General features: G+C 34.3%; 1 protein-coding gene across 1 annotated transcript; it reads left to right on the forward strand.

The window, feature by feature from the left end:
- The first annotated feature begins 16,385 nt into the window (after positions 1 to 16,385).
- On the forward strand, positions 16,386 to 16,982 carry LOC140873921 (uncharacterized). Its single transcript, XM_073277205.1, has one exon. The coding sequence runs from the start codon at positions 16,386 to 16,388 to the stop codon at positions 16,980 to 16,982; it is 597 nt and encodes a 198-aa protein (XP_073133306.1).
- Positions 16,983 to 25,882: the final 8,900 nt, after the last annotated feature.

Below are 25,882 nucleotides of genomic sequence, written 5' to 3' on the forward strand. Positions count from 1 at the left end.
TAACCGCATTAACCAATTAATTTTTTAAACTATTTAAAAATAAAAATTATGAAAACTAATAATTTAATATGAGTTTTTTATGATAAAAAAACACATTATTCTTGAAAAAATAAAAATATAATAAAAAATTAAATATATAAACATTAACAAATACCATATAAAAAAATCAAAATATTTATAATTTCGTTAATTCGGTTAATCGAAATTCTTTATGGAAATAAAAAATCGAACCGAATTAATCGAAATTTTTTTAAAATAAAACTGAATTTTTGAATTAACCGAACCAAATTTTCGGTTCGGTCGGTTTATTCGGTTAACTGGTATATTACTCACCCCTAATTTTGTTTAAATCATTAATTTCAATAAATATTTATCTAATGGGGAGTGTTATTTACACTCCAAAAAGTATTAATAACACTCCACCTCATATAATCAATTGTTAGACAAATTTGCCCATACATATACTTTCCTTAAATTACATATACTTTTCATAAATTATGAAATCTTGATTATCTAACAAAAAAAAAAAAATATAAAACATTTTTATATTAACGACTAAAATTTTATTTTAAAACAATAACATTTAATATTTTAAAAAATTGCCATATTTTTTATAGTTTATAAATAAATATTTTTTATTATATAAAAATAAAATATAAAATAACAAAAAAATTATACCGAGGTACATAAAATATTGGATAATTTTTTTTATTCAAGATATATAAAAGTATGAGATGTATAAATTTTGATCTTCCAAAAATTTTCTAATCTAACATGATAATAAACAAGATATATCTAAATTATACTATTTAAAATCTTAGAATAACTTTTTTCTAAAAAAATTAATGTATCATAATTATTTTAATTTTTAATTAATTATATTTTTAACAAAGATAAATTTGATCATATGCCATATAAATTTTATTTAATTTCAGTAGTTAGTTTGACCAATTGAATTTTATATTGTCATTGGTAAATTGATATAGGTCATTCGATTTTTTAAACATTTTTTTCTTTTTTTTTTTAATTTAACTTAAATATGTCAAATATATCATTTTTTAAAATATTATTTATATTGTACTGTGTACACATTTTAAATATTCAGCTTGTCTATTTTGATTATTGGAATTGGAATTAAAATTTGTGCAATAAACAATTAATTCTAAAAAGTTGTTTGAACTTTGAACTTGAAAAATTTTTATATGGATGGAAAAACAATCGATATTTTATATATTTAAACATGTTAAATATATAATTTAATTGACAAATTATAAAAATTAATAAATTTATTTTTTTTAATAAAAACGTTATTCTATGATTTAAAATATAATGTAAAAATATATTTTTTATTGTCATGTTAGATTAGCAAAAGTTTGGTACTTTTATATATCTTGAATAAAAAAGTAACCAAAATTTTATGTCCATCGGTATAATTTTTTTTTTTTTGCAATTTTATATATTTTTTATATATAATAAAATATATTTTATTTTATGTTATAAAAAATATGGCAATTTCTTAAAATATTAAATTTTTATTTGATTTTTAAAATAAAATTTAATGTAGAAAGACTTTATATTTAGATGTTTTTTAGATAATCAAGATTTCATAATTTAAGAAAAGTATATGGAAGGATAAATTTGTCTAAAAAATGATTAATGATATAAAGTGGAGTGTTATTAACACTTTTTGGAGTGTAAATAACACTCTTCTTATCTAATACACATTATTAATCAATTGTATTTTTTTCGATTTTAGTTGAAATGAAAGCACACAACATATAAATTATTTATTTGTGTTTCCATATTAATAATAATTAGTTGGTGCATTATTATGTAGTATTGAAATATAAATTATAAGAAGAAAAAAAATGATATAAGAAATTTGACAAGATAAAAACAAGGAGATTTTTTTTTAAAAAAGAATTAGAATGTAATAAATACGTATTTCCAAAAGAGAAAAATAAAAACCTCAAAAATTTTAGCAAAAAATAAAAAATAAAAAACTCCAATAATTAAAAAAAAATTAAAGAATCAAAATATATATTAAAAAAACAAAAAAAAAAAATGAAAATTGGATTGTGGGGGTAACCCCCACGGCTCCCCTACTGTGGGGATGCCCCACAATAGGAGATCCAAATCCCTTTTTTGATACATCTACAAAATACCCTAGGATTTGAGCAGAGTTTAGAGAATGGAGTAAGAATTCCTGAAAAGGGACAACAAAAAAAAAAGGGAAATATTTCGACTACAATAAAAAAAAATTATTTCCTTAAAAAAAGTATATTTTTTTTCGTTTTTACAGAGAAGTTGCAGTCAATAACTTTTAGAAGCACGTTGAATAAATCTTGATGCTTAATCTAATAGCTTGCTAACTTACGTCGCTACGTATTATGATAGATAATCGTTGTGTTATGAGAGAGTGTATTGGTTTTAAAATTTTGGGTAATTTTTCTTTAAGATTTGTAGAAAGTAAACAATTCATATTTATTTTTTAGCTGAGAGAGAAATTTGTTATAACTAAAGATGATATTTGAAACATTTTTAAAACTTCACACCTTGGTTTAAATAAAAACAAGTAACCGACAAAAAAAATAGCATATATTAGAAAGAAAATTTATGATTAAATTTGAATAGTCATATTTTCAATCGCCAATCAATAATCGTGGAACATTTATTTCGATTTTATACTTGTGGTCGGTTCCTAATCAACAATTACGGTAGATGATTAGACCACAGTCCACAAGTAATATTATCTTGAGTTATTAATTTAAATTATTTATTTGACACAACATACGCGGTATGTGGACGAATCTCAAACTTGAATTATATTTATAATATTTAATTTAATTTAATTAATTTCTTAATGAAAATCATTATAAATGACTTGTGGACCTTTGGTGGACCCGCTCATTGATGCTAAGAAAATATTATTGAAATTCCGAGAATAATTCTTGACATATTTTTTTTAAAGTTAATAATCTCAAATATTTCATTTCCTCCTATTGGATTCATTGTGTGATTATCAGGCTCTAATAAATTTCACCAGTGACAGACAGACACACACACATACATATATATACATATATATCTCTTCTATTTTCTCTTTTATTTTATTAAAGTTAAGGAGTTGATATGTGTTAAGGAGTTGATATGTTGGTATGACCATTGACCAACCCCTTTACTTTTAACATTTGATGACCATATAATTACAAAAATACCACTTCCACATCTTTTTGTTTTTTCAATTTTTACGGATATCCATTTACAAAATTTTCATTTTTCATTCCACAATTTTTTTGTTTTCATTTTTTAATTAACAAATTTTACAAAATTTCCATTTTTCACTTTCGCTATTTTTTTTTTTTACATTTTCAATTAAAATATTGGAATATATAATGCACGCAACGCGTACGTTTGTGTGCTAGTATACATAAAGTTTTGATCTCTTGGAGATCATTGTGGCACCAGTTCATGTTGCATATTGTATATCCAATAGGTGAATGTCACATCAGTCGTTGCTCATGTAGGTGTCTACGATAGGTTTCCCAGAGTCAAAACTAATATATATGTGTGTATGTAAAGTTTTGATATGGTGATCACCTACGTTGTACATTTATGTGAGAATCCGCTTATGTGATCTTGTGAGACAAGACGGCTCACAGGTCAATTTTGATAGACGAGTTTTTTATCTGGGTCATCCATAAAAAATATATACCAAAATTATTGATTTTAATTATAAATATTAACAGAATTGACCAGACTCACATATAAAATATTATATATGATATCGTTTCACAAGAGACCTACTATATATATATTTTAAAAAAAATCCACTTATTATTCTGGACTTGAGCATTTACTTGAGAATATGACTTATTATTATTATTATTATTATAATAATAAAGAACTATATATCTCTGTTTCTATAGAAAAGACATGTATACTATAAAATTGTGACACCTAAACTATTGATTAATTGATTAAACTTTTAAAACTTGATTTCGCAAATTCCCTTTTTAGGTAAATTTTCAACAAATACAATTTTTCTTTTGTTAGACCCTACAAACATTAATGGAAAACATTGGATGGGCAATCAATCAAATCTAAATAATTAATATAAAAAAAATGATAATAAGTTTCTTGAACATGAACCAAGTAAGATTTTCAAAAATATTTATGTTTTTTTACCCAAAAATCGGATGCTTTGAAAATTGTATTATTATATTCTCATTAATTCTTAATGTGTTTTTAAATTTACGGTAAATTGCGTATATCACCCTCATGAAATCTCGAGTTTGTTGATAACCTCTTGTAAAAGTTTTTGACGCATCCCAACTCAGAATTTAGTCAATTCAAAAATAAGATTGACAAAATTGTCCCTACTTAAATAAATAATTATATTAATTTGTTATATATTTATATATTTAATTAAATAAAATAAACAATTTTTAATTAAATAACTATGAAAATTATATAGGATTATTTTATCTTATTATTAGTTTAGCGCGCAAGGGTATTTTAGACCTTTTTTTTGAGATATAACAATAATTTAATAGTACTTTGAGAGTATTTTAGACATTTTTTATGGAAAAAAACTTGGATATTCACACCATATTGAGCGTGAAGTAAAAAAACATAGCAGGAAGGTGCGTATGCTACAGATTCGGAATCATCAGGTCATGTTACTAGCTCAAAAAACTTTTCTAGGCGCTTATCAACAAACCTGAGATTTACTAACTTCCGAGATTTCACATGGGTGATATATGCAATTTGCCCTTAAATTTAAGAAGAAGAATAATACTCAATTAAGTCCTTGTAGTTTACGAATTTATCAGATCAATCCCTTTTATTTATTTCGTACAAAAATATCCCTCATGTTATGATTTTTTTTATCCGATTATAATCATTGCATTTATTGATATGTTAGTAGGTCCTTGTTTTAATCGTTTTAGATGCACACAAGGGAAATTTATTCCCGATCGATCTAGTGTAATGGTGACAATTTTAATTTTATTTAGTCACTCCACCATTAATATTTTACCCTTAGCCTAATTTCATGATATTCCTTCGTGCTTTCACGTATTGTTTCCTGTTCTATATGCACCTACATCAAATTAAAATGAAATTAGATAACAAATACACTATAAACTACGGATAAATTAAATATCCACCGCGTGACCAAAATCGTGAGTTACTAGTATATCAATAACAGTACCTTTAATTTAATATCTCCTATATAGGCTTTGTACGGAATCCTCGTGAGAGCCATCTCTACGTACGTTTGTAGGTTCGACGTCGCTTGATCTGAGCGTTCATATATCTCTGCTGGTTTCTCTTACATGGATCCGGATGAGATTGCCCGACTCGTAAACGAAATCAAACTATCCAACTTTGAAGATCAGAAGCTGAATCTCATGGACTCCGATTTGAAAATTGGAGTATCAATCGAGAGGTATTCCGAATATAAATTTTTGGATCATAAATCCAACGTTAGAATTATATGTAAATAATTATGTATTATGGACTGTCAAATAAAGTTAGCCCATAAAAGTGATTTAAATAAAGTTTCGGTTTATTTGGGCTTTAATGTATCTAATAGGATGTGACCTTTAATGTGTAGATACTAGTGGGTTTTTCTATTTGATTGATGAGCTTAAATAGAATCCCAAAATATAAATAAGGGTTATGGTCCCCAGATCACACGATGTTGATGTCATTCTATTATATTCTCATCGATAGTTAGAGAACGTGAGAGAATTGAAGGAACTCTCAAGGAAAATCGTGTTGATCTGGAAGGCCAAACCATGCAGATCTACATCAGTATCAATTGTTATGAATTAAGGTACGTTTCCGCTTCAGTTTATGGTTTTATTCTTGATGATTTAGCATGATTATTTTGGATTTAAGTTTATATTGATTTTTCCTAACAAGTGGTATCAGAGACACTCGTGTTTAAATCATTGAGATACAGTTTTATATTCGATTTGGTTTAATCGAAAACAAACTATGGTTTTTTTGAATCAATTTCGAATTTTTCAGTCCAGATTTTTTTTTTCGTTAAAAAAAAAACAAAAAAACAAAGGAAAAAATTCGAATTTTCGGCTAGGGTTTCAGGGGCCGCCGGAAATCGAGCAAATCGGCCGATCTACAGGCCGTTTCCGACGGAAATCGATGAGGAGCCCATGACCAGGCGCCTCACAAAGCATCAACTCATCGCCAGAAATGTCGCATAATCGTCCGAAATGAGCTTCGAAAAAATCGGGGCCAATTTTCCACCCGATAAAGCGACAATCGGGAAATGTGACGGTACCATGGTGGTCGCCTCCATGTGTGCTGTCTCTGGCCGATCGGAATTAGTCGGAGGAATGGCGGCGACGGCAAGGATTTGAGGAAGGAGATGGGTTAGAGTTTCCTAATTTTTGTTAATTTTTGAAATTCTAAAATTTAAATTTTTTTTAAAATCATAAAAATATTTACTACCAGCAAGATTTGGTTTTATCACTCTATGGAAGTCTCGGTGGCCGTGTGTGTAGATCACGAACAGTTTTTACCCTTGAAAATATCATCTGCTCTTTTCCCCACTGATATTTATTTGTCTATTGTTTATGCTAAGTGTGATAGAAGTGGTCGTAGATTGTTGTGCGAGGGTCTTTTGGACTGCAAGCCCACTCATGGTTGCCCTTGGATAGTTGGAGGAGATTTTAACATTATTGCGGATCATTTGGAGCATTCTCTGAAAGAGTGGGTGCCCGGTGAGCCAACTTGTGTCTAAGGGCTTTTATGACTCTATGTATAAACAATCTTTTGTTTAATATAATTTACACTTTTATAATGGCATTTACTTTATCTTTTATCATATTATTATGTTGTGACATACTATAAGATGTTTAGATGAAGACCTTGAATATACTATAGTGTATGTAAGATATGGTAGCACATGGGGATGGCTATCATGAAACACATCTTAAAGTCACTGTATATTCTAAACAGTTCCTAGTCAATTGAGCCGTCCGTTAATAAGGATAAGGATCGCTCGAGATTGAGACTAGCATTTGCGATGCCGAGTACCACGTTTCATTGGTATGGAACATAGAGATGTTCAAAGCATGCAAATGGATATTCATATGATGAATGATTGAACTACCCTATCCGGACTTTCCAAGTGGTTATCACTTATCGAGTAGATAAAGTCCGCGGTTTTGGTTGTACAACATTAGTCCTTACTACTTGAAATATCATTGAGACTCTATATGCTAGTACTTTACTTTGACTCGTTTACCGACTCTATTGGGGTCATCAGGTGTCGGGATTGGGTACAGTTACGACACATATAGGAGTCGATGCTTTGTTGTCAAGGATTCACCACATACTTGCGAGTGTGGATATCCTATGCAATCTGAGGAGATATTAGTGTGACGAATCTCTGGCCAGAGTACATGATGCGTTTTAGGTTACTTGGTTTTCTAGTAGCACATGCGATGTCACTATTTGATCTTCAAGATGTATTGCATAGTTATCGAATCTCGAACGACTCTCGATTTACCAATGGTTGTTGATTCGATCGGGATATATGGATGAAGGGACCGTACTGTATGCTAACCAAAATCTATTGGTTCTTGCAGGCACTATCAGTGATACCTAGGGAATCATGGGGCGATGTTGCTAGGCGCTCTTACCATGATTTGATGGGAAAGTCGGAAATTGTTGTTCCGAGTCACAAGGAGTTGTGAGCCCACGGCTAGCTGTATCCCTGAACCATTGAGGGTCACACAAGTAATGGATTTATAATTCCCGTTGAGATAATTAAATTTAAAGAGTTAAATTTAGTGAATAAAGAAGTGGGACTTTTTATTTAAAAGTAGAGGGAGTAAGATTTTCTAAAATGACATAGTGATGGACATTTTTGGAAACCACTCAATTTGGATTCAGAAAATTTATCTTGACTTTAAAAGATGCAGAAATGATTTCTGTGCACATTGGTGGAATTGGTTTATCAATCTGAGTCACGATGAATTTTATATTAATTTCTGAACATGCGGGCTTTGCTTGTCAGGCTTGAACTTATGACTAATGGGCCCTAAGCTGTTAGCAGCCCACATTATAAATAAGTTATTGCAGTACAGAAATTATACAACAGAGGTCACAAAATTTTCGAAAACCCTAGTTGTTCTCTCTAGGTGTGGCCGCCCCCTCTCCTCTCTCTGTTCGAAAATTCCAGCCTATGAATTTCGTATTTGCAGTCTGGTTTAACAGATCAAATCTGTTATTTCTCTTCGTAGAAACTTCTGATAGACTTTCTAGTGCAGTCTATAAGAGGGATTAAATTTCTGTTCGTGGACCTGATTGAAGAATTGTTCGTTCATCAGTTCCTGGGATATACAACAAGAGCAGTTTAATCTGTTGGTGTCCATAATCTCGCTTCGAGATTTTAAGGTAAAATTTATATTGTTTAAATTTTATATATTATCAATTTTAATCGTAGGAATTTGATACTCATATGGAATCGTTCCATATAAAATTTAAAACTTCCGCTGCACCGGGTATCACTTTCTTTTTTTTCGATCCGAAGAACGACAGTGTTCCAACAGTGGTATCAGAGCCAGGTTGCTCTCGGATCATACGATTAAAATTTTATCAAAATTGTACCATGCCTCAATTTTCAAATAATAAATAAATTTTTTTTTTTTATTTTTGGGGTGGGGCTGCCGGCTGCCCGGAAGGGCAGCGGGCAGCCGCCGCCCGCCGGCCGGCGCGCAGCAAAGGCTGCGCCCTGCTGGGCTAGGGCAACAGTTGCCCTAGCCCATCATCCAGCTGGGCCGCGTAAGGCGGCCCAGCAGCCTGGCGGCTGGGCCAGGGCAAATGTTGCCCTAGCCTAGCGCGCAACTGGGCCGCAGGTGGCGGCCCAGTGGCCCAGCAGCTGGGCTAGGGAAAATGTTGCCCTAGCCCAGCGTGCAACTGGGCCGCAGGTGGCAGCCCAGTAGCCCAGCGCTCGGCTGGGCTATGGCCCAGCCTAGCAGGGAAGGGCGGGCTGCCCGGGATTGTCCCGGGCAGCCCCAAAAATTAAATTTAAATTTTTTTTATTCTTTTATAATTTTAGAAATTATAAGTTTTAGACCAATTGAAAATTGTTTGGATTAGTCCATGAGGCAATGAGTCAAAATTGTTTGAGCCCAAAATTTTAAGAAAATTAATTTTTGGATAAATTTTGAATTTTGGAAATTTATAAATTTAATCCAATAAATTAAATATTTAATTAATAATTTTGGTACAATTGATAATAAAATATGATTTTATGTATAAAATTGGATTTTATATTTAAAATATGATTTTAGGGATAAACTAGATAAAATATGATTTTGTATATAAAATAAGATTTTATATGTGAAATATGATTTTATCTATTTAAATTTATTGCCACTGCATGTTATCCAATTAAATTAATTTGGAATTAAATATTATTGGATAAGGATGATCGATTGCCATGACCAATATTATAGGTGTATGTTAGGTTGTTTACATTTGGTTTTATTATTGATTGTTGAGTTTTATTAATGGGTCTGGTTATGGCCCAAATTTGATTTTATCATTTGTAATAAAAGTGGTCCTGGTTTATGGCCCGTTCCCACCCCTATAATATATCCCTTTATTTGTCATAGTAATTTATTGTAAATTTACTAGAAATAGTGGGAGATTTTGAAGATGGAGGTAGGACCAGCAAGCAATGATAAAGACTGAAAAAATGTAAATTGGAAGCACAATGTAATAGGATTGCATTGCATACTTGCATATCACCTAGGATTGGACTTAGACTCGTGATTGGCAACCACGGGTCGATTAGTAATGGAATCGATCATCCTAAAATATAATATATGATATTATCGTTGTATGCATGTTTAGACTAAATTGTATGAATCCCGCAAGCATACAAATTTTAAATGATGAGACAAATTTTCTAAATTAAAATCCCTCATTTTAAATATGATTTAAAATTGATATCAAGATAAATAAAGGAAATTTAAATATTGTTTAAATGTTCCTACCTTCCATCAACGATCAATGTATGAGATGCTACCCGCGGATACGGTCCGGCTCATATTATTGGGGGGGGCCCGTTCGTCGGAAAGCTGTACATTGGATCGACACATGTTGTAAGTTGGATGAAACTCCCATGGGATTGGCTCATATTATTGGGGATCCACATGGCGACCGTCCATCACAACTTAATATTGATGGGTCATCTTGACATGTCACAATAAACGACGTCATATTATTGGGCCCTTATTGGACATGAGGTAAAAAAAAAAACATGGAGGTTGCTTTGGAAGCAATTGGGCTCTACCTTTTGAAAATTATGGTTGGCTGATATTATTCGGAACTATAGTTTGTCAATTGGACTCCATGTTTCCACTAAAGAAAATGTTTCTCGTTTTCACTAGAGGGTAGTAAAATCGTTAAAATAGTGGGAGTGAGATTCATAAAATAAATTTCGCCTATTTTATGTCTTAGTAAATTAATTAAACAATCACTGATTATTGTCTGTTTCTTTTCAGTATTTTATTAAGATGAATTCGCGCAATCCACTATTCTCTATTCTCGAACAAAACAAACTGACTAGCGCAAACTATACGGAATGGTTCCGTAAGTTGAAGATTGTCTTGACCTCGGAGAAGATGTTCTACGTGTTAGAAAAATCTCCTCCGAAGGAAGCACCAGCTGATATAAGTCCGGAAGAGTTGGCCAAACTTGATAAATGGTGGGACCATGATATCAAGGCCAAATGCTATATGCAAGTTTCGATGTCTGATGAACTCCAGAGGCGATTTGAGGATACCGTGAATGCCGCTGACATTCACGTACAACTCAAGGAACTTTTTGGAGCTCAATCGAGAGCTGAAAGGTTCGCTACTGTAAAAGAGTTAATGACATGTCGTATGCGTGAAGGGACTTCGGTCCGTGATCATGGGGTACGCGTGATTTGGCTCATTCAGAAGTTGGTAACGCTTGAATTGGTATTGGAGCATGAACTCAATGTGGACTTATTACTTCTCTCTCTTCCTTCATCATTTGACGGTTTTGTGGTGAATTTCAATATGAACAAGATAGAGGCCTCCCTTGAAGAGATGGTCAATATTCTTGTAACTTATGAAGCCACTTTAAAGAAGGATAAACCGGTTCTCTTGGTGGGCTCCTCTTCTTCTGCTAAGAAGGGGCCAAGTACAAAGGGTAAGAAACGTTCTGCCCCATCCAAGAAAACCGGACCCGAGAAGAAGAACAAGACAAAGGCTTCAAACATGGAAAAGTCCAAGGATGTTTGCCATCACTGCAAGAAACCCGGTCATTGGAAACGTAACTGCAAGGAATATCTAGAGCAGTTGCGAACTGCGAAGGGTATGTTTTATATTGAAATAAATGTTTCACTTAATACTACTTCTTGGGTATTGGATACCGGATGTGGATCTCACATTTGCAATGATTTGCAGGTCATGACAAGAAGTCGCAAGCTTAGAATGGGTGAGACCCAGCTGAGGCTCGGAAATGGTTCTAGAGTTGAAGCCAAAGCTGTGGGAGACGTTTATTTAATTTTGCAGAACGATTTTAAGTTACTTTTGAGAGATGTTTTATTTGTTCCAGACTTGATTGAAAACATTATTTCTGTTTCTATGCTTGATAGAGATGGTTTTTCTTGCAATTTTGTGAATGAGATTTGCAATATTTACAAGAATGAATGTTTGATTGGAAATGGACAACTTGAAAACGATCTATATAACTTAAAATTAAAAGACGTTCCAATAAATTATGTTGATAAATCGGTAACAACAAACAAAAGGAAAATCGATAGTCAAAACCCGGCAAACCTTTGGCATGCTAGGCTAGGTCATATTTCCTCAAGGAGGATGAACAAGCTAGTGGGAGAGGGCATGTTTGATATGTCTGATATTAACTCTCTACCTACTTGTGAGTCCTGTCTGAAAGGAAAAATGACTAAATCTCCTTTCAAAGGAAAACCTGAGCGTAGTCAAAATCTATTGGATTTGATCCATACGGATGTTTGCGGATCATTTAGTATTGGTACAAAATTTGGTCACACCTACTTCATTACCTTTACTGATGATTATTCTAGGTATGTGTACTTATATTTGATGAAATATAAGTCTGAATCATTTGAAAAGTTCAAATAATTCAAGGCTGAAGTAGAAAACAAACTAGGTAAGAGGATTAAAGCACTTTGATCGGATCGAGGTGGAGAATACTTGAGTACCGAGTTTTTGAGCTATCTAAAAGAGAATGGGATTCTCTCTCAGTGGACTCCTCCTATGACACCTCAGCTTAATGGTGTTTCGGAGCGTCGTAATCGAACTTTGTTGGACATGGTTCGATCTATGATGAGCTTCACTGAGCTCCCACCTTCGTTTTGGGGCTATGCTCTTGAAACGACGGTATTGTTGTTGAACAACGTCCACACTAAAGCAGTGAACAAAACACCATACGAGTTATGGAATGACAAAGCTCCTAAGTATTCGTACTTGAGGATTTGGGGATGTCCTGCTTACGTGAAACAGACAGTGGGAGATAAGTTGGATAGTCGATCCACCTTATGTTATTTTTTAGGGTATCCGAAGAATTCAATCGGATATTATTTTTATCATCCTACTGAAACAAAAGTGTTTGTTTCAAGGAATGCCACCTTCTTGGAGAAGGAGTTCTTATTGGATAAGAAAGGCAAGATGATGGAACTTGAAGAAATTCGAGAAGAACCCGAGATACAAAATAATGATCCTACGCCTCAGGAACCATTGATTGACACGCCTATTACTAGAAGATCCGAGAGGACTTCTAGGCCTCCTATTAGATATGGTTTTCTTCTTGAAGGGGATCAAAGTGAACCCGACATTGGATGTGATCCAAGAAACTTCAAGGAAGCAATTTCTGATGCAAATTCGAATTTATGGCTTGAAGCTATGCAGTCGGAAATAGATTTGATGCATACAAACCAAGTTTGGACTTTAGTAGATCCTCCCGATGGAATTGTTCCAATAGGGTGTAAATGGATCTATAAGAGAAAACTTGGGCCTGATGGAAAGGTACTGACCTACAAGGCACGATTGGTGGCAAAAGGTTATACTCAAAGACAAGGAGTTGACTATGATGAAACTTTTTCACCAGTCGCAATGTTCAAGTCCATAAGAATTCTTATTGCCATAGCAGCATGGTATGACTATGAGATATGACAAATGGATGTGAAGACTGCATTTCTTAATGGAAACATTAAGGAAGAAATCTATATGATGCAGCCCGAGGGATTCACATCCATGGGAAGCGAGCATAAGGTATGCAAGCTTCAGAGATCGATCTATGGTCTCAAACAAGCATCAAGAAGTTGGAACCAGAAATTTGATGAAACAATAAAGGATTTTGGTTTCATCAAGAACCCGAAGGAACCGTGCGTATACAAGAAAGTAGTTAAGGATGCTGTGAAATTCTTAGTACTTTATGTTGATGACATCTTACTCATTGGGAATGATGTAGGGATGTTGCAGTCAACAAAGATATGGTTATCAGGTAGATTCTCGATGAAGGATTTGGGTGAGGCGTCCTATATTTTAGGGATACAGATCTATAGAGATAGATCTAAGAGAATGATAGGACTTACTCAAGCTACCTACATCGACACTATATTGAAAAGGTTTTCAATGGATGAGTCCAAGAGAGGACATCTACCTATGTGTCATGGAGTCTCTCTATCCAAGTCTATGTGTCCCAAGACTGACGAAGAGATAGAGAAAATGACACACATACCATATGCGTCAGCCATAGGGAGTATCATGTATGGGATGATATCTACCAGACCGGATGTGGCATTTGCTCTAAGTGTCACGAGCAGATATATAGCCAATCCTGGTCAAATGCATTGGAAAGTCGTGAAGGATATTCTTAAGTACATGAGAAGAACTAAGAATGTATTCATGGTTTATGGAGGAAGAGAACTGAAATTGAAAGGCTATACCGACTCTAGCTTCCAAAGTGACGTGGATGACTCGAAGTCAACCTCTGGATTTGTGTTCATGCTCAATGGGGGTGCTGTCTCTTGGAAGAGTTCCAAGCAGGACACCACAGCGGATTCCACCACTGAGGAAGAATACATTGCGGCATCAGCTGTTGCTAAAGAGGCCGTTTGGATGAGGAATTTCGTCCAAGAGTTGGGCGTTATTCCTAAAGCTGTTGGTCCAGTCCCGGTGTACTGTGACAACACGGTGCCGTTGCTCAGGCAAAGGAACCAAGGTCTCATCAAAGATCCAAACACGTACTGAGGAAATACCACATCATCCGGGAGATCGTGGAAAGAGGAGACATCACTGTCGAGAGAGTGGCCTCTGCAGACAATATCGCTGATCCACTTACTAAGCCCTTGCCAGGACCATTATTTGACAACATCGCGAAGCAATGGGACTACGTAGTATCACTAGTTGGCTTTAGGGAAAGTGGGAGATTGAAAGAGTGGGTGCCCGGTGAGCCAACTTGTGGCTAAGGGCTTTTATGACTCTATGTATAAACAATATTTTGTTTAATATAATTTACACTTTTATAATGGCATTTACTTTATATTTTATCATATTATTATGTTGTGACATACTATAAGATGTTTAGATGAAGACCTTGAATATACTATAGTGTATGTAAGATATGGTAGCACATGGGGATGGCTATCATGAAACACATCTTAAAGTCACTGTATATTCTAAACAGTTCCTAGTCAATTGAGCCGTCCGTTAATAAGGATAAGGATCGTTCGAGATTGAGACTAGCGTTTGCGATGCCGAGTACCACGTTTCATTGGTATGGAACATAGAGATGTTCAAAGCATGCAAATGGATATTCATATGATGAATGATTGAACTACCCTATCCGGACTTTCCAAGTGGTTATCACTTATCGAGTGGATAAAGTCCGCGGTTTTGGTTGTACAACATTAGTCCTTACTACTTGAAATATCATTGAGACTCTATATGCTAATACTTTACTTTGACTCGTTTACCGACTCTATTGGGGTCATCAGGTGTCGGGATTGGTTACAGTTACGACACATATAGGAGTCGATGCTTTGTTGTCAAGGATTCACCACATACTTGCGAGTGTGGATATCCTATGCAATCTGAGGAGATATTAGTGTGACGAATCTCTGGCCATAGTACATGATGTGTTTTAGGTTACTTGGTTTCCTAGTAGCACATGCGATGTCACTATTTGATCTTCAAGATGTATTTCATAGTTATCGAATCTCGAACGACTCTCGATTTACCAATGGTTGTTGATTCAATCGGGATATATGGATGAAGGGACCGTACTGTACGCTAACCAAAATCTATTGGTTCTTGCAGGCACTATCAGTGATACCTAGGAAATCATGGGGCGATGTTGCTAGGTGCTCTTACCATGATTCGATGGGCAAGTCGGAAATTGTTGTTCCGAGTCACAAGGAGTTGTGAGCCCACGGCTAGCTGTATCCCTGAACCATTGAGGGTCACACAAGTAATGGATTTCTAATCCCCGTTGAGATAATTAAATTTAAAGAGTTAAATTTAGTGAATAAAGAAGTGGGACTTCTTATTTAAAAGTAGAGGGAGTAAGATTTCCTAAAATGACATAGTGATGGACATTTTTGGAAACCACTGAATCCGGATTCAGAAAATTTATCTTGACTTTAAAAGATGCAGAAATGGTTTCTGTGCACATTGGTGGAATTGGTTTATCAATCTGAGTCACGATGAATTTTATATTAATTTCTGAACATGCGGGATTTGCTTGTTAGGCTTGAACTTATGACTAATGGGCCCTAAGCTGTTAGCAGCCCACATTATAAATAAGTTATTGCAGTACAGAAATTATACAACAGAGGTCACAAAATTTTCGAAAACCCTAGTTGTTCTCTCTAGGTGTGGCCGCCCCCTCTCCTCTCTCTGTTCGAAAATTCCAGCCTGTGAATATCGAATTTGCAGTCTGGTTTAACAGATCAAATCTGTTATTTTTCTTCGTAGAAACTTCTGATAGACTTTCTAGTGCAGTCTATCAGAGGGATTAAATTTCTGTTCGTGGACCTGATTGAAGAATTGTTCGTTCATCAGTTCCTGGGATATACAACAAGAGCAGTTTAATCTGTTGGTGTCCATAATCTCGCTTCGAGATTTTAAGGTAAAATTTATATTGTTTAAATTTTATATATTATCAATTTTAATCGTAGGAATTTGATACTCATATGGAATCATTCCATATAAAATTTAAAACTTCCGCTGCACCGGGTATCACTTTCTTTTTTTTCGATCCGGAGAACGACAGTGTTCCAACATTCTCTTGGAGTAGTTAATCAACCCGGAGGTATGTATGAGTTTATGGAGTTTATTACTAATGCAGGATTATCTGATGCGGGCTTTCTTGGTTCAAGGTTCACTTGGACCACCATGAGGATCTGGAAAAGGCTAGATCGGGTTTTGATTTCCTCTAACTGGGCTGATTTTTTTAATTCTTTCAAAGTGGATCATCTGCATAGGGGTTCCTCAGATCATTGCCCCTTACTTATTTCTGCTCCTTTCCTTCCTAAACCTATTGGAGATTTTCGTTTTCAGAACATGTGGTGTCTTCATTCGGGATTTTTACAAACTGTGCGATTGAATTGGAATATTCCTTGCGAGGGAAGAGGTCTCGGTCGTTTAATTTATAAACTCAAGAGACTTAAAAATCATCTTAAGTGGTGGAATAGGGATGTTTTTGGTAATATTCATGATAAATTAAAGGCCCTGGATTTGATAGCTGCTCAAGCGGAGTTGGAGTTTGATGTGATTCAACCTGATGATAAAAAAGAGGCTCTTTATTTGGCTAAAGCTATTTTGGCTCTTGGTCTTGCTATGGAAGAATATTTTTGGAAACAGAAAGCTGCGGCTAAGTGGACTGTAGATGGAGAGAAGAACACGGCCCTAATAATGATTTAAAAAAAATAAATACAAAAGATTCTTTATGACTTAGCAGTAGGAATCTAATGTATTGCTAAGGTTTATACATATTGCTTTAAAACTTTCTCTGTAATGCCCCACTGTATCAAGACGGGTCTTTTCAGCGCGCTTATGTCCTCACTCACACGCACCCTGAAAAACTTCTCAGGGGGTCACCCATCCTATAATTGCCACAAGTCAAGCACGCTTAACTTTGGAGTTCTTATGTGATGAGCTTCCGAAAAAAAGATGCACATTCTTGATATGAATAGTACATATGAAATCTTTTAAGCCCTCTTGATATGAATAGTACATATGAAATCTTTTAAGCCCTCCTCAACCATGTAGTCCCATACCTACACAGTCTCAGAATTCCTCTCATTCCGGCACGAGATCGGTTCATTCATGTCTCCCTCTGCCTAGAAGCCTACCAGGAGCCGCTCATTGTCCGTGCAACCTCTTGGCACCGGCGATCACTCCCTGCCTCTTCAGCCCCGGGCGTCACTTGTCCACCAGCTTCCGCTTGGTTCGTCCCCGAACCATACCGTACTAAGAGAGGTCGGCTCTGATACTATTTATAACGTCCCACTGTATCAAGACGGGTCTTTTCAGCGTGCTTATGTCCTCACTCACACGCACCCTGGAATACTTCCCAGGGGGTCACCCATCCTATAATCGGCCCAAGTCAAGCACGCTTAACTTTGGAGTTCTTATGTGATGAGTTTCCGAAAAAAAGATACACCTTCTTGATATGAATAGTACATATAAAATCTTTTAAGCCCTCCTCAACCATGTAGTCCCATACCTACACAGTCTCAGAATCCCTCTCATTTTGGCACGGGATCGGTTCATTCATGTCTCCCTCCGGCTAGAAGCCTATCAGGAGCCGCTCCTTATCCGTGCAACCTCTTGGCACCGGCGATCACTCCCTGCCTCTTCAGCCCCGGGCGTCACATGCCCACCAGCTTCCGCTTGGTTCGTCCCCGAACCATACCGTACTAAGAGAGGTCGGCTCTGATACCATTTGTAACGCCCCACTGTATCAAGACGGGTCTTTTCAGCGTGCTTATGTCCTCACTCACACGCACCCTGGAAAACTTCCCAGGAGGTCACCCATCCTATAATTGGCCCAAGTCAAGCACGCTTAACTTTGAAGTTCTTATGTGATGATTTTCCGAAAAGAAGATGCACCTTCTTGATATGAATAGTACATATGAAATCTTTTAAACCCTCCTCAACCATGTAGTCCCATACCTACACAGTCTCAGAATCCCTCTCATTCCGGCACGGGATCGGTTCATTCATGTCTCCCTCCGCCTAGAAGCTTATCAGGAGCCGCTCATTGTCCGTGCAACCTCTTGGCACCGGCGATCACTCCCTGCCTCTTCAGCCCCGGGCATCACATTCTCGATATACCTTTTCTGTGATAATCCAAGAATACATCGAGAGCGATCCCAATTATCTGGATACCCAATACAAAATATGCATCACCAAGATCTTTCATCTCAAAATTCTTAGCTAGAAATCTCATAGTGTCATGCAACATATCTATATCGTTGTTAGCGAGTAAGCTATCATCACATACAAAATCATAAAAATATTTACTCCCACATACCTTATGATATATACAATCATTGACCAAATTTATCTCAAAACCAAACGAGATGATCACATGATGAAATGTAAAAATATCATTTATTGATTAAAAAATTCAATACTATGCCATTATAATCCTGAAGAGTCATTCAAAGAAACCAAACAGAAAGACTCTTTACTATTGATGTCCTTACTGTGTAAAATCTATGAATGACAAAATAAATCTTATATCTCTCACATTACCTTTTGAATACTCATGGTTTTAAATATCTATTTAGAACCAATGAATGTCACACTTTAGATAATGAGACGATATCCCAAATATCTTTGTCTTTCAGAGATTTTATCTCCTTATTATTGGCAAAAATCCACTTTGAGAATTAGAATTTACATAACATGACAAAAATTGATAAAATCAATTTCTCTCATTCCAATGTCGACGTTATTCTCTTGGAGAAGTACAATCAAATTACCCAAGATTACACTTCTTCTCTCTCGAGTGGAATTCCATAATGACGAGGTTATTGAGATATAAGAGTTTGTTCTTTCAGAATATTTCTTGAATGAGAGATTTTTTTAAATTGTCTTACCGTATTGTGTTTTAAACAAAGTCAAAATATAATTTTGATCAATGTCAATAACACCTGTGAGAATATTAAAGTATTCTTCCTTAAAGACAATTTTTAAACTTTATCTTCCCCCACAAACTCGACATACTCAAAAACCAAGCATTTTCCTAACTGAGAATCAAATTAATTATGGCACCATAAAACTTTTGCCCCTTAGATCTTTAAGAATCACTTTAATCAAACTTTGTTAAGGATATATGCTGCAGTCATTAGTATTTTCTCCATAATTGAGATATATGAAGTCATATATAAAATAATTATCTATGAACGCTATAAATTATTGTTGGTCATTCCAAAAAATCAAATGGAAGACCCCCAAATATCCATATTTATAAGTTCAAAGACGTCCAAATTCTTGTTGACTTCAAATCTCCTTTAATTTGTTTGTTTTCCATTTATACATTTAACATAAATATCAAAATATGTTAAATTTAAAGGATTGAGAATTTCGTCATACATAAGTTTTTTTATTCTCCATCCGGAGATATAACATAATATCTTATGTCACGACGTAACTTAATTCTCATTTACTAGAATTTTATCTTTGAGAATTTTAAATTTAATTGCAGGGACTCATTAAATGAAACAATTGTATCAACCGAAGAAGGATTATTGTAACGAGATGAAAAACCAGAGCCAACCAATTTTGAATCATGAACCAACCTAAATTTTCATTTTCAAATGAGCAAGAGAAACCGAATTTGCCCAAAGTAAAAATAAAAATTATTTCGACTGAAATTCGGTACAATAAATGTTTCATTCACATTCAAATAAAACTCAGACCTGAACAATAATCTAAAATTTTCAATTATTTCAAATTTAACTGTTTTTCCATTGTACACCAATGAATCTTTCATCATTATTTGAACTTTAGCAATAATAATAACCCTGCATAGACACACTGATGATAGCACCAAAATCTATCCACCATATGTGTAAGACCCGAAAATATTAAGTTATTAATTACGGGATTTGAGATTTAAATTCCGAAGTTGAGAAAATATTAATTTGAAGAAGGTAAGAAATTAGAAATTTAATTTCGGGTTGAAAATATTTAATTTGAGGATTTTAAAATTTTAATATCCGAAATTCTTAAATTAAAATATTTAAAAATATTTGAATTGATATTTATGGAATTTAAGATGTGAATTCCAAGATTATAAATATCAAGGATTTAATTTGAGTATAAAATTCGAGCAAGGACTAATTTACAAATATTGAGACGTTCAAGGACTAAAATGCGATAAAGTCCGAAATTATTTAATTTTAATTCAAAAATATTTAATTTAAGAATATGTAGAGTTTAGAATTAAATTATAATATTCTTAAATTATTTAGAATTGAAATTGAATAAATCGCTTGTCCGAGGACTGATTTGTAATTAGGCCAAAGTTTAGGGGCAGAAATGCAAATTCCTTGCAACTTGGCCATAAAAACGTGTAAAAGGGATCAGAATGTTCAGACAACAAACGAGAGAAAGGTAAAGAAGGGTTCCAAGTTCATTTTTGACCTTTCAAGCTCCGTTAAAAATTGATCCACCCGGTAGAATTTCTGATTGAGCATATATTTGTGATCACAGCTCCGAGTGCTACGCTTTGACGTAAGTTTTAAGAAGTTATACCATGTTTGAATTTTATTATGTTGTTAGACTGAAGATTTGATTGTATAATCATGTTCTCGTATATACGACGATAGCATATCTAAGACGAATCGAGAAAAGATCGTCTTTGAACATGTTTCGATTTTTGAAAGATTTTTCAGAAATCTGAATTTTAGGGGCTGATATTCACGTGGCTAGGCTGCTGAATTATTGATGTTATATTGCTAATATGATGATATTATTGATGTTAATGCCTTTGGGATTTCCGAATTCGAACCGTTACGCCGTCAGTTTTGATTTTGATTGAACAATCAAGTCTTGTAGTTGTTTCAGATTTGATGAGATTTTAGTGATATTGGGAGCTGATATTGAATTGAAAATCAATGCATTTTAGATTTGAATTGCAAAAGATCGAATTCGAATCGACGAGCTCGAGAAGTTAGCCTTTGAACCAAGAAAGATGCAAGAAGGTTTGAAGCTAGTTTGCCTTGAATGATTGTAATGATTTGAGCAGATTTTGATAGAAGTTCTTTGATGTTATTTTTCCAGAATTGGAGCATCTAAAACTCGAGATCGAAAGGTATGATTCGACATTATTTTTGCCAGGTAGAACAACTTGAGAACGTGGTGGTTTTCGAGTTTTTCTAAAATCACATATGTAATTGTTTATATGCGTTCATATGAATTGCTGTTTGTTATTACTTGGTTTGATTAAGTGATTTAAGTGTTCAAGATGTTTTAGAGTATTAATGCATACAGACGATGTTGCATTCATCTTGAACCCTACCTTACAAAGCACAGAGGGCTGATTGGCCTAGAGTGCATATGACGTTTGGAGGGATGTAGTTGAGTGACACGAAATGTAGATTTACTTACAGAGCTAGAAGACTCACTATAGTTGCACCAAAGTCAGGGGATTTGAGATATTTAACGCCACCTCGATTGGGTAAGTTGGTGGTCGGTTAAAGATTTTATTTCCCCGGGATCCCAAGAACTAAGATTTATTGGTATCAGATTTGATAGTCTATTCGTTGAAACATGCATTGCATTTATGCATTAACATAGATATTTCTATGGTTTAGAATATGCAGTTATAAATGATAGCATGTTGTTATATGTCATTCTAGATATGAATGTGTTGATATGCTTGTTATGATATTGCTTTAGCTGAATAACCATGCTTTCAGAATTTAAGAATGAAGTATGTTTCTATGATTACATGTTGTTACATGTTTTGATGATTTAAGATTATTATGGCATATAGATTTTATATGCTTGAAGGTTTTATATGCATGTCTTTCATACTGAGAATTATATTCTCACCAGAGTTATCCGGCTGTTGCTTTATTTGTATGTGTGCATTGCATCAGGTTGTGGTATGATCAAGTCAGACATGGCGTGGATAGCATGAGATTGAAATATTAGAAGTGGTGACTCGGGTTTTTAAGCAGATGACATGTATGAAATGAATTTGTTAAACATGTTAGAATACAAAGAATCTTGTACATGTTTTCAATTTTCGGAATCCTAGTTTATATTCAAGGTTTGATGAATTGTAAAGACTGAGATTATTATGTAATTGCATGTCCATTATGTAGAGTTATGTTGAAAAGTTTATTTGATATTGTGTATCATTTTTCAGACTTGAACAGAGTAAGTTGTGATTTTTCAGTACAGGGCACGGACCCCGTGTCAAGGTCCGTGCAAGGGTCCGGGTGAACTCTGCTTTGAAATTTCGCTGGATAAGATACTTGCGCGCACGCGAGGCCTCATCCCGTGCGCGCGCGAGCACTCAGCGAGGCGCTGAATTAATGGCTCACGCGCGGGCGAGTACCCTCTCTCGCACGCGCGCGATGCAACTTGTGTAAAAAAAAAAAATTCAGTCTTTGATTCTTTTGATTCAAGTTTGATCCAATCATGTTTAATGATTAATTGTTAATTGCCCTAATAAAATATTAGCACCCGAGGTCCCCACAACAGGTGGTATCAGAGCATAAAGTCTTGGACTAAGATAGAAGTTGAGCGGGATAGATTGAGTCGCATGCATTTATAGTATTGCATGATTATGCTTTACTTGAATTGAGAAATTGTATGCGAACATTATATATTGATTGAACACTGCTTGCTTCACTGATATGAGAATTACATGCTTATATGATGATATGTAGGCATAATTTATTGAATTCATCAGAATAAGTGAATTCGTTGTAAGCATGTATTATTTGAAAAGCATGAGAATTTTCAAGTATGTGTTCTATTCAGAAGCATGAGATTATATGTATGTTACACTGAAATTGTATTTTATAATCTCTGCAATATATATTGCTTCTGTTATCGAATAAGACAGATTGTGCAGATAGCATGAGAACCTCAGACAGAACAGAACCACAGACAGAACAGAACAGTGTTGAGGTGAGTTTTTGAGCCGATCGATATGATGATTGCACTAAGGAGTATGTTAGTTGAACAACTCCAAAGCTATTAATCACCAACTCAGAAAGATACAGAATATGCTATGTCTAGAAAGGGGTTGAGTTGAAAAGCTGGTTCAAGTGAAGAATATTCAGATGAACATATAACCCGCCTGATTTTATATCAACTCCATGGCTTAGCAAGAAGTTGGTGAATTTTACAGAAGGACTTATGGAAGAGCAGACGTATTGACATGGAATTGGCAGGTAAGTAAACAGAATTGTTTCTTTCTGTAAGTAGTAGAAAAGATAGAAAAGCAAAATTTGCCACACAGAAGCATAGCCACTTGAATGAGTTCATGGAATCCAATGACAGAACAAAGAAACTATGAATCAACTATATGAGGCAGAGTAGAATTTTATTCACGCCTCTGTAATTGCGAAAAACTATGATCATCACCTTCATTACAGATTCCATAGTAGTATAGCTATGAAGTAAGAGATAGTGACAACAACATCAAAGATCGATTTAGCCTAAACGCCAGCAGATGAAGAAATATAAACATAGCTCCCTTAACTCAGATCAAGAGAAAATTTGAATGACAGATAATTTCATAGGCAATAAGCAAGTACAGAAAATGAGGCTCAAGTTGCACCAAATAATGAGATTGCATGTAATTGAGTAATTGACTGAATCTGCTTATATCTTGATTGCATAGCATGCATTTATAGATCAATGATTTTTTATGAGATAATCTTTATCTGTTGAGCCTTTATTAATTGTATGTGCTGAGTCTTTGCCTTTGAGTAGATGGAAAATATTTGGTAGATTAGACATAACAGATAAAGACGGATTTGAGAAAATAAGATTGAATGTGATAATATACGACTTGGGTATTAAGCTAGCATGCATTATAGATATTAATGCAATAACTGAGTACCAGTTAACATCTGATTGAATCCGTGCATTGATTAAGCAATAGAAATGATTAGAAAGTTATGATATGAGTTTCAAAAATTAGATTTTGTTATTTTGGTACTGGTTATATCACGATGACCGTAGAATAATGTCGGAAGAATTCTAGTCGATATACTGAACTAGTATAGAATTAACCTAGAATTGACAGATATGTCAGTGGTTAGAATGTACAGAAATAGTTCAATGACATATTCCGACCTTTCTACGATATGAATGCAGTTCTATATAGAGTGGTGTCTAGTACGAAAATCTCATGACAACTCGTATAAAAGAGCACTACTTGAGCTGAAGAATTCCAAAAATAGCAGAATATTGATTAGTAAAGAATTATTCTAGTACCGAAGTGATTATTAATTCTATGACAACAAGTTAAGTCTAAAAGATAATATTCGACCATTGTCATAAGATAATTAATAGCTAAACTCAAGTCAATAGAGAATAAGAAAAATCAGTTACAGTCGAGCTTTCTCTTCAATTTACCTGAAGCTACTACATCATAGAAATCACGAATTCTTGAATTTCTTGCTATCGATTCTGAGGTTTTTGTATTCGACCTCGATCGATTTTGATTGACTCTTATTCCTTTGCTAGAGTCTGATTTGATTTACTCGCTTTAAGTTTTGATATGCAAGTGAGTTGTTTTCACTGTGCAGATTTTGTCATTCAGAATATTTGATTTTGGATGACCTTGACTTGAGCGAGTTCCTTTGATTTGAAATTTGAGAATTATTGATTATTTGATGTGTATATTCAGTATATGTTGAAGTTTTTGGCGTAACTGATAGATATTCTGATTTCAAATAGAAGCAAGATTTATGGGTTGATTGCATAAGTTGCCAATAATTGGGAATAGAAAGAAAAAATTAGATGACTGCTTGATCAATTGTGTACAGATTTGTAATTTTGTATTTTTGCGCTTGAGTTTCGAGACAAATACTCAAACAATCAGAATTGTTGCAATCTAAGCTAAACTCGATTGGTTTGGAAAGATAAAAGCAACATCGATATTAGATCAAGCAATAAAATATTGATTGAGAATGCTAGATTAAGATATGAGACAAGACAACAGAGCAGAACAGATGAATTTTGCGGTGAATAATCGTTTGAGTATGCCAGATATTCTAGATATGGAATATCAGAATCTGAAAAAGGCATATGACAACATATTTAATATCCATTCAGTTGTCTAAACATGTATGACTTACATGTAGTCATTACTTGGAAATTAGTATTGGTGAAAGAAATGAAAGCAGATACGACAAAATTGACATTAACAATATAAAAATTCCAGTGAAAGAAGTAGAAAAGAAGAACCCAAGTGGTTTCTGTAACAGATTAGTTACATAAGAGTTGAAAGAAGATCAACTTTTCGAAAGATTTGAGTTCGAATCTACTCAAATCGTCATGATTTTGCGATTTAGATTGTAGTAGATTTCGACAGATTCAAGAATATGTTGTATTAGACATGATACAAACATAAAGAGATACTGGTTATGAATTTAGCAAGATGATCAGATTACAGGAATTATTGAAATCTATTGTCAAGATAGAGACTGTAGATTTATTTTCTAGATTGTGGCACTGATTGTCAGATGTTCTGAGTGTTTGGTTATATGAGATTTCATTATACCATCCTCTGATTAGTGGAATATCATATGTGATTCTCCAGATTTCCAAGGATATGC

This window comes from Henckelia pumila, chromosome 1, assembly GCF_033568475.1.
Source record: "Henckelia pumila isolate YLH828 chromosome 1, ASM3356847v2, whole genome shotgun sequence".
NCBI lineage: Eukaryota > Viridiplantae > Streptophyta > Magnoliopsida > Lamiales > Gesneriaceae > Henckelia > Henckelia pumila.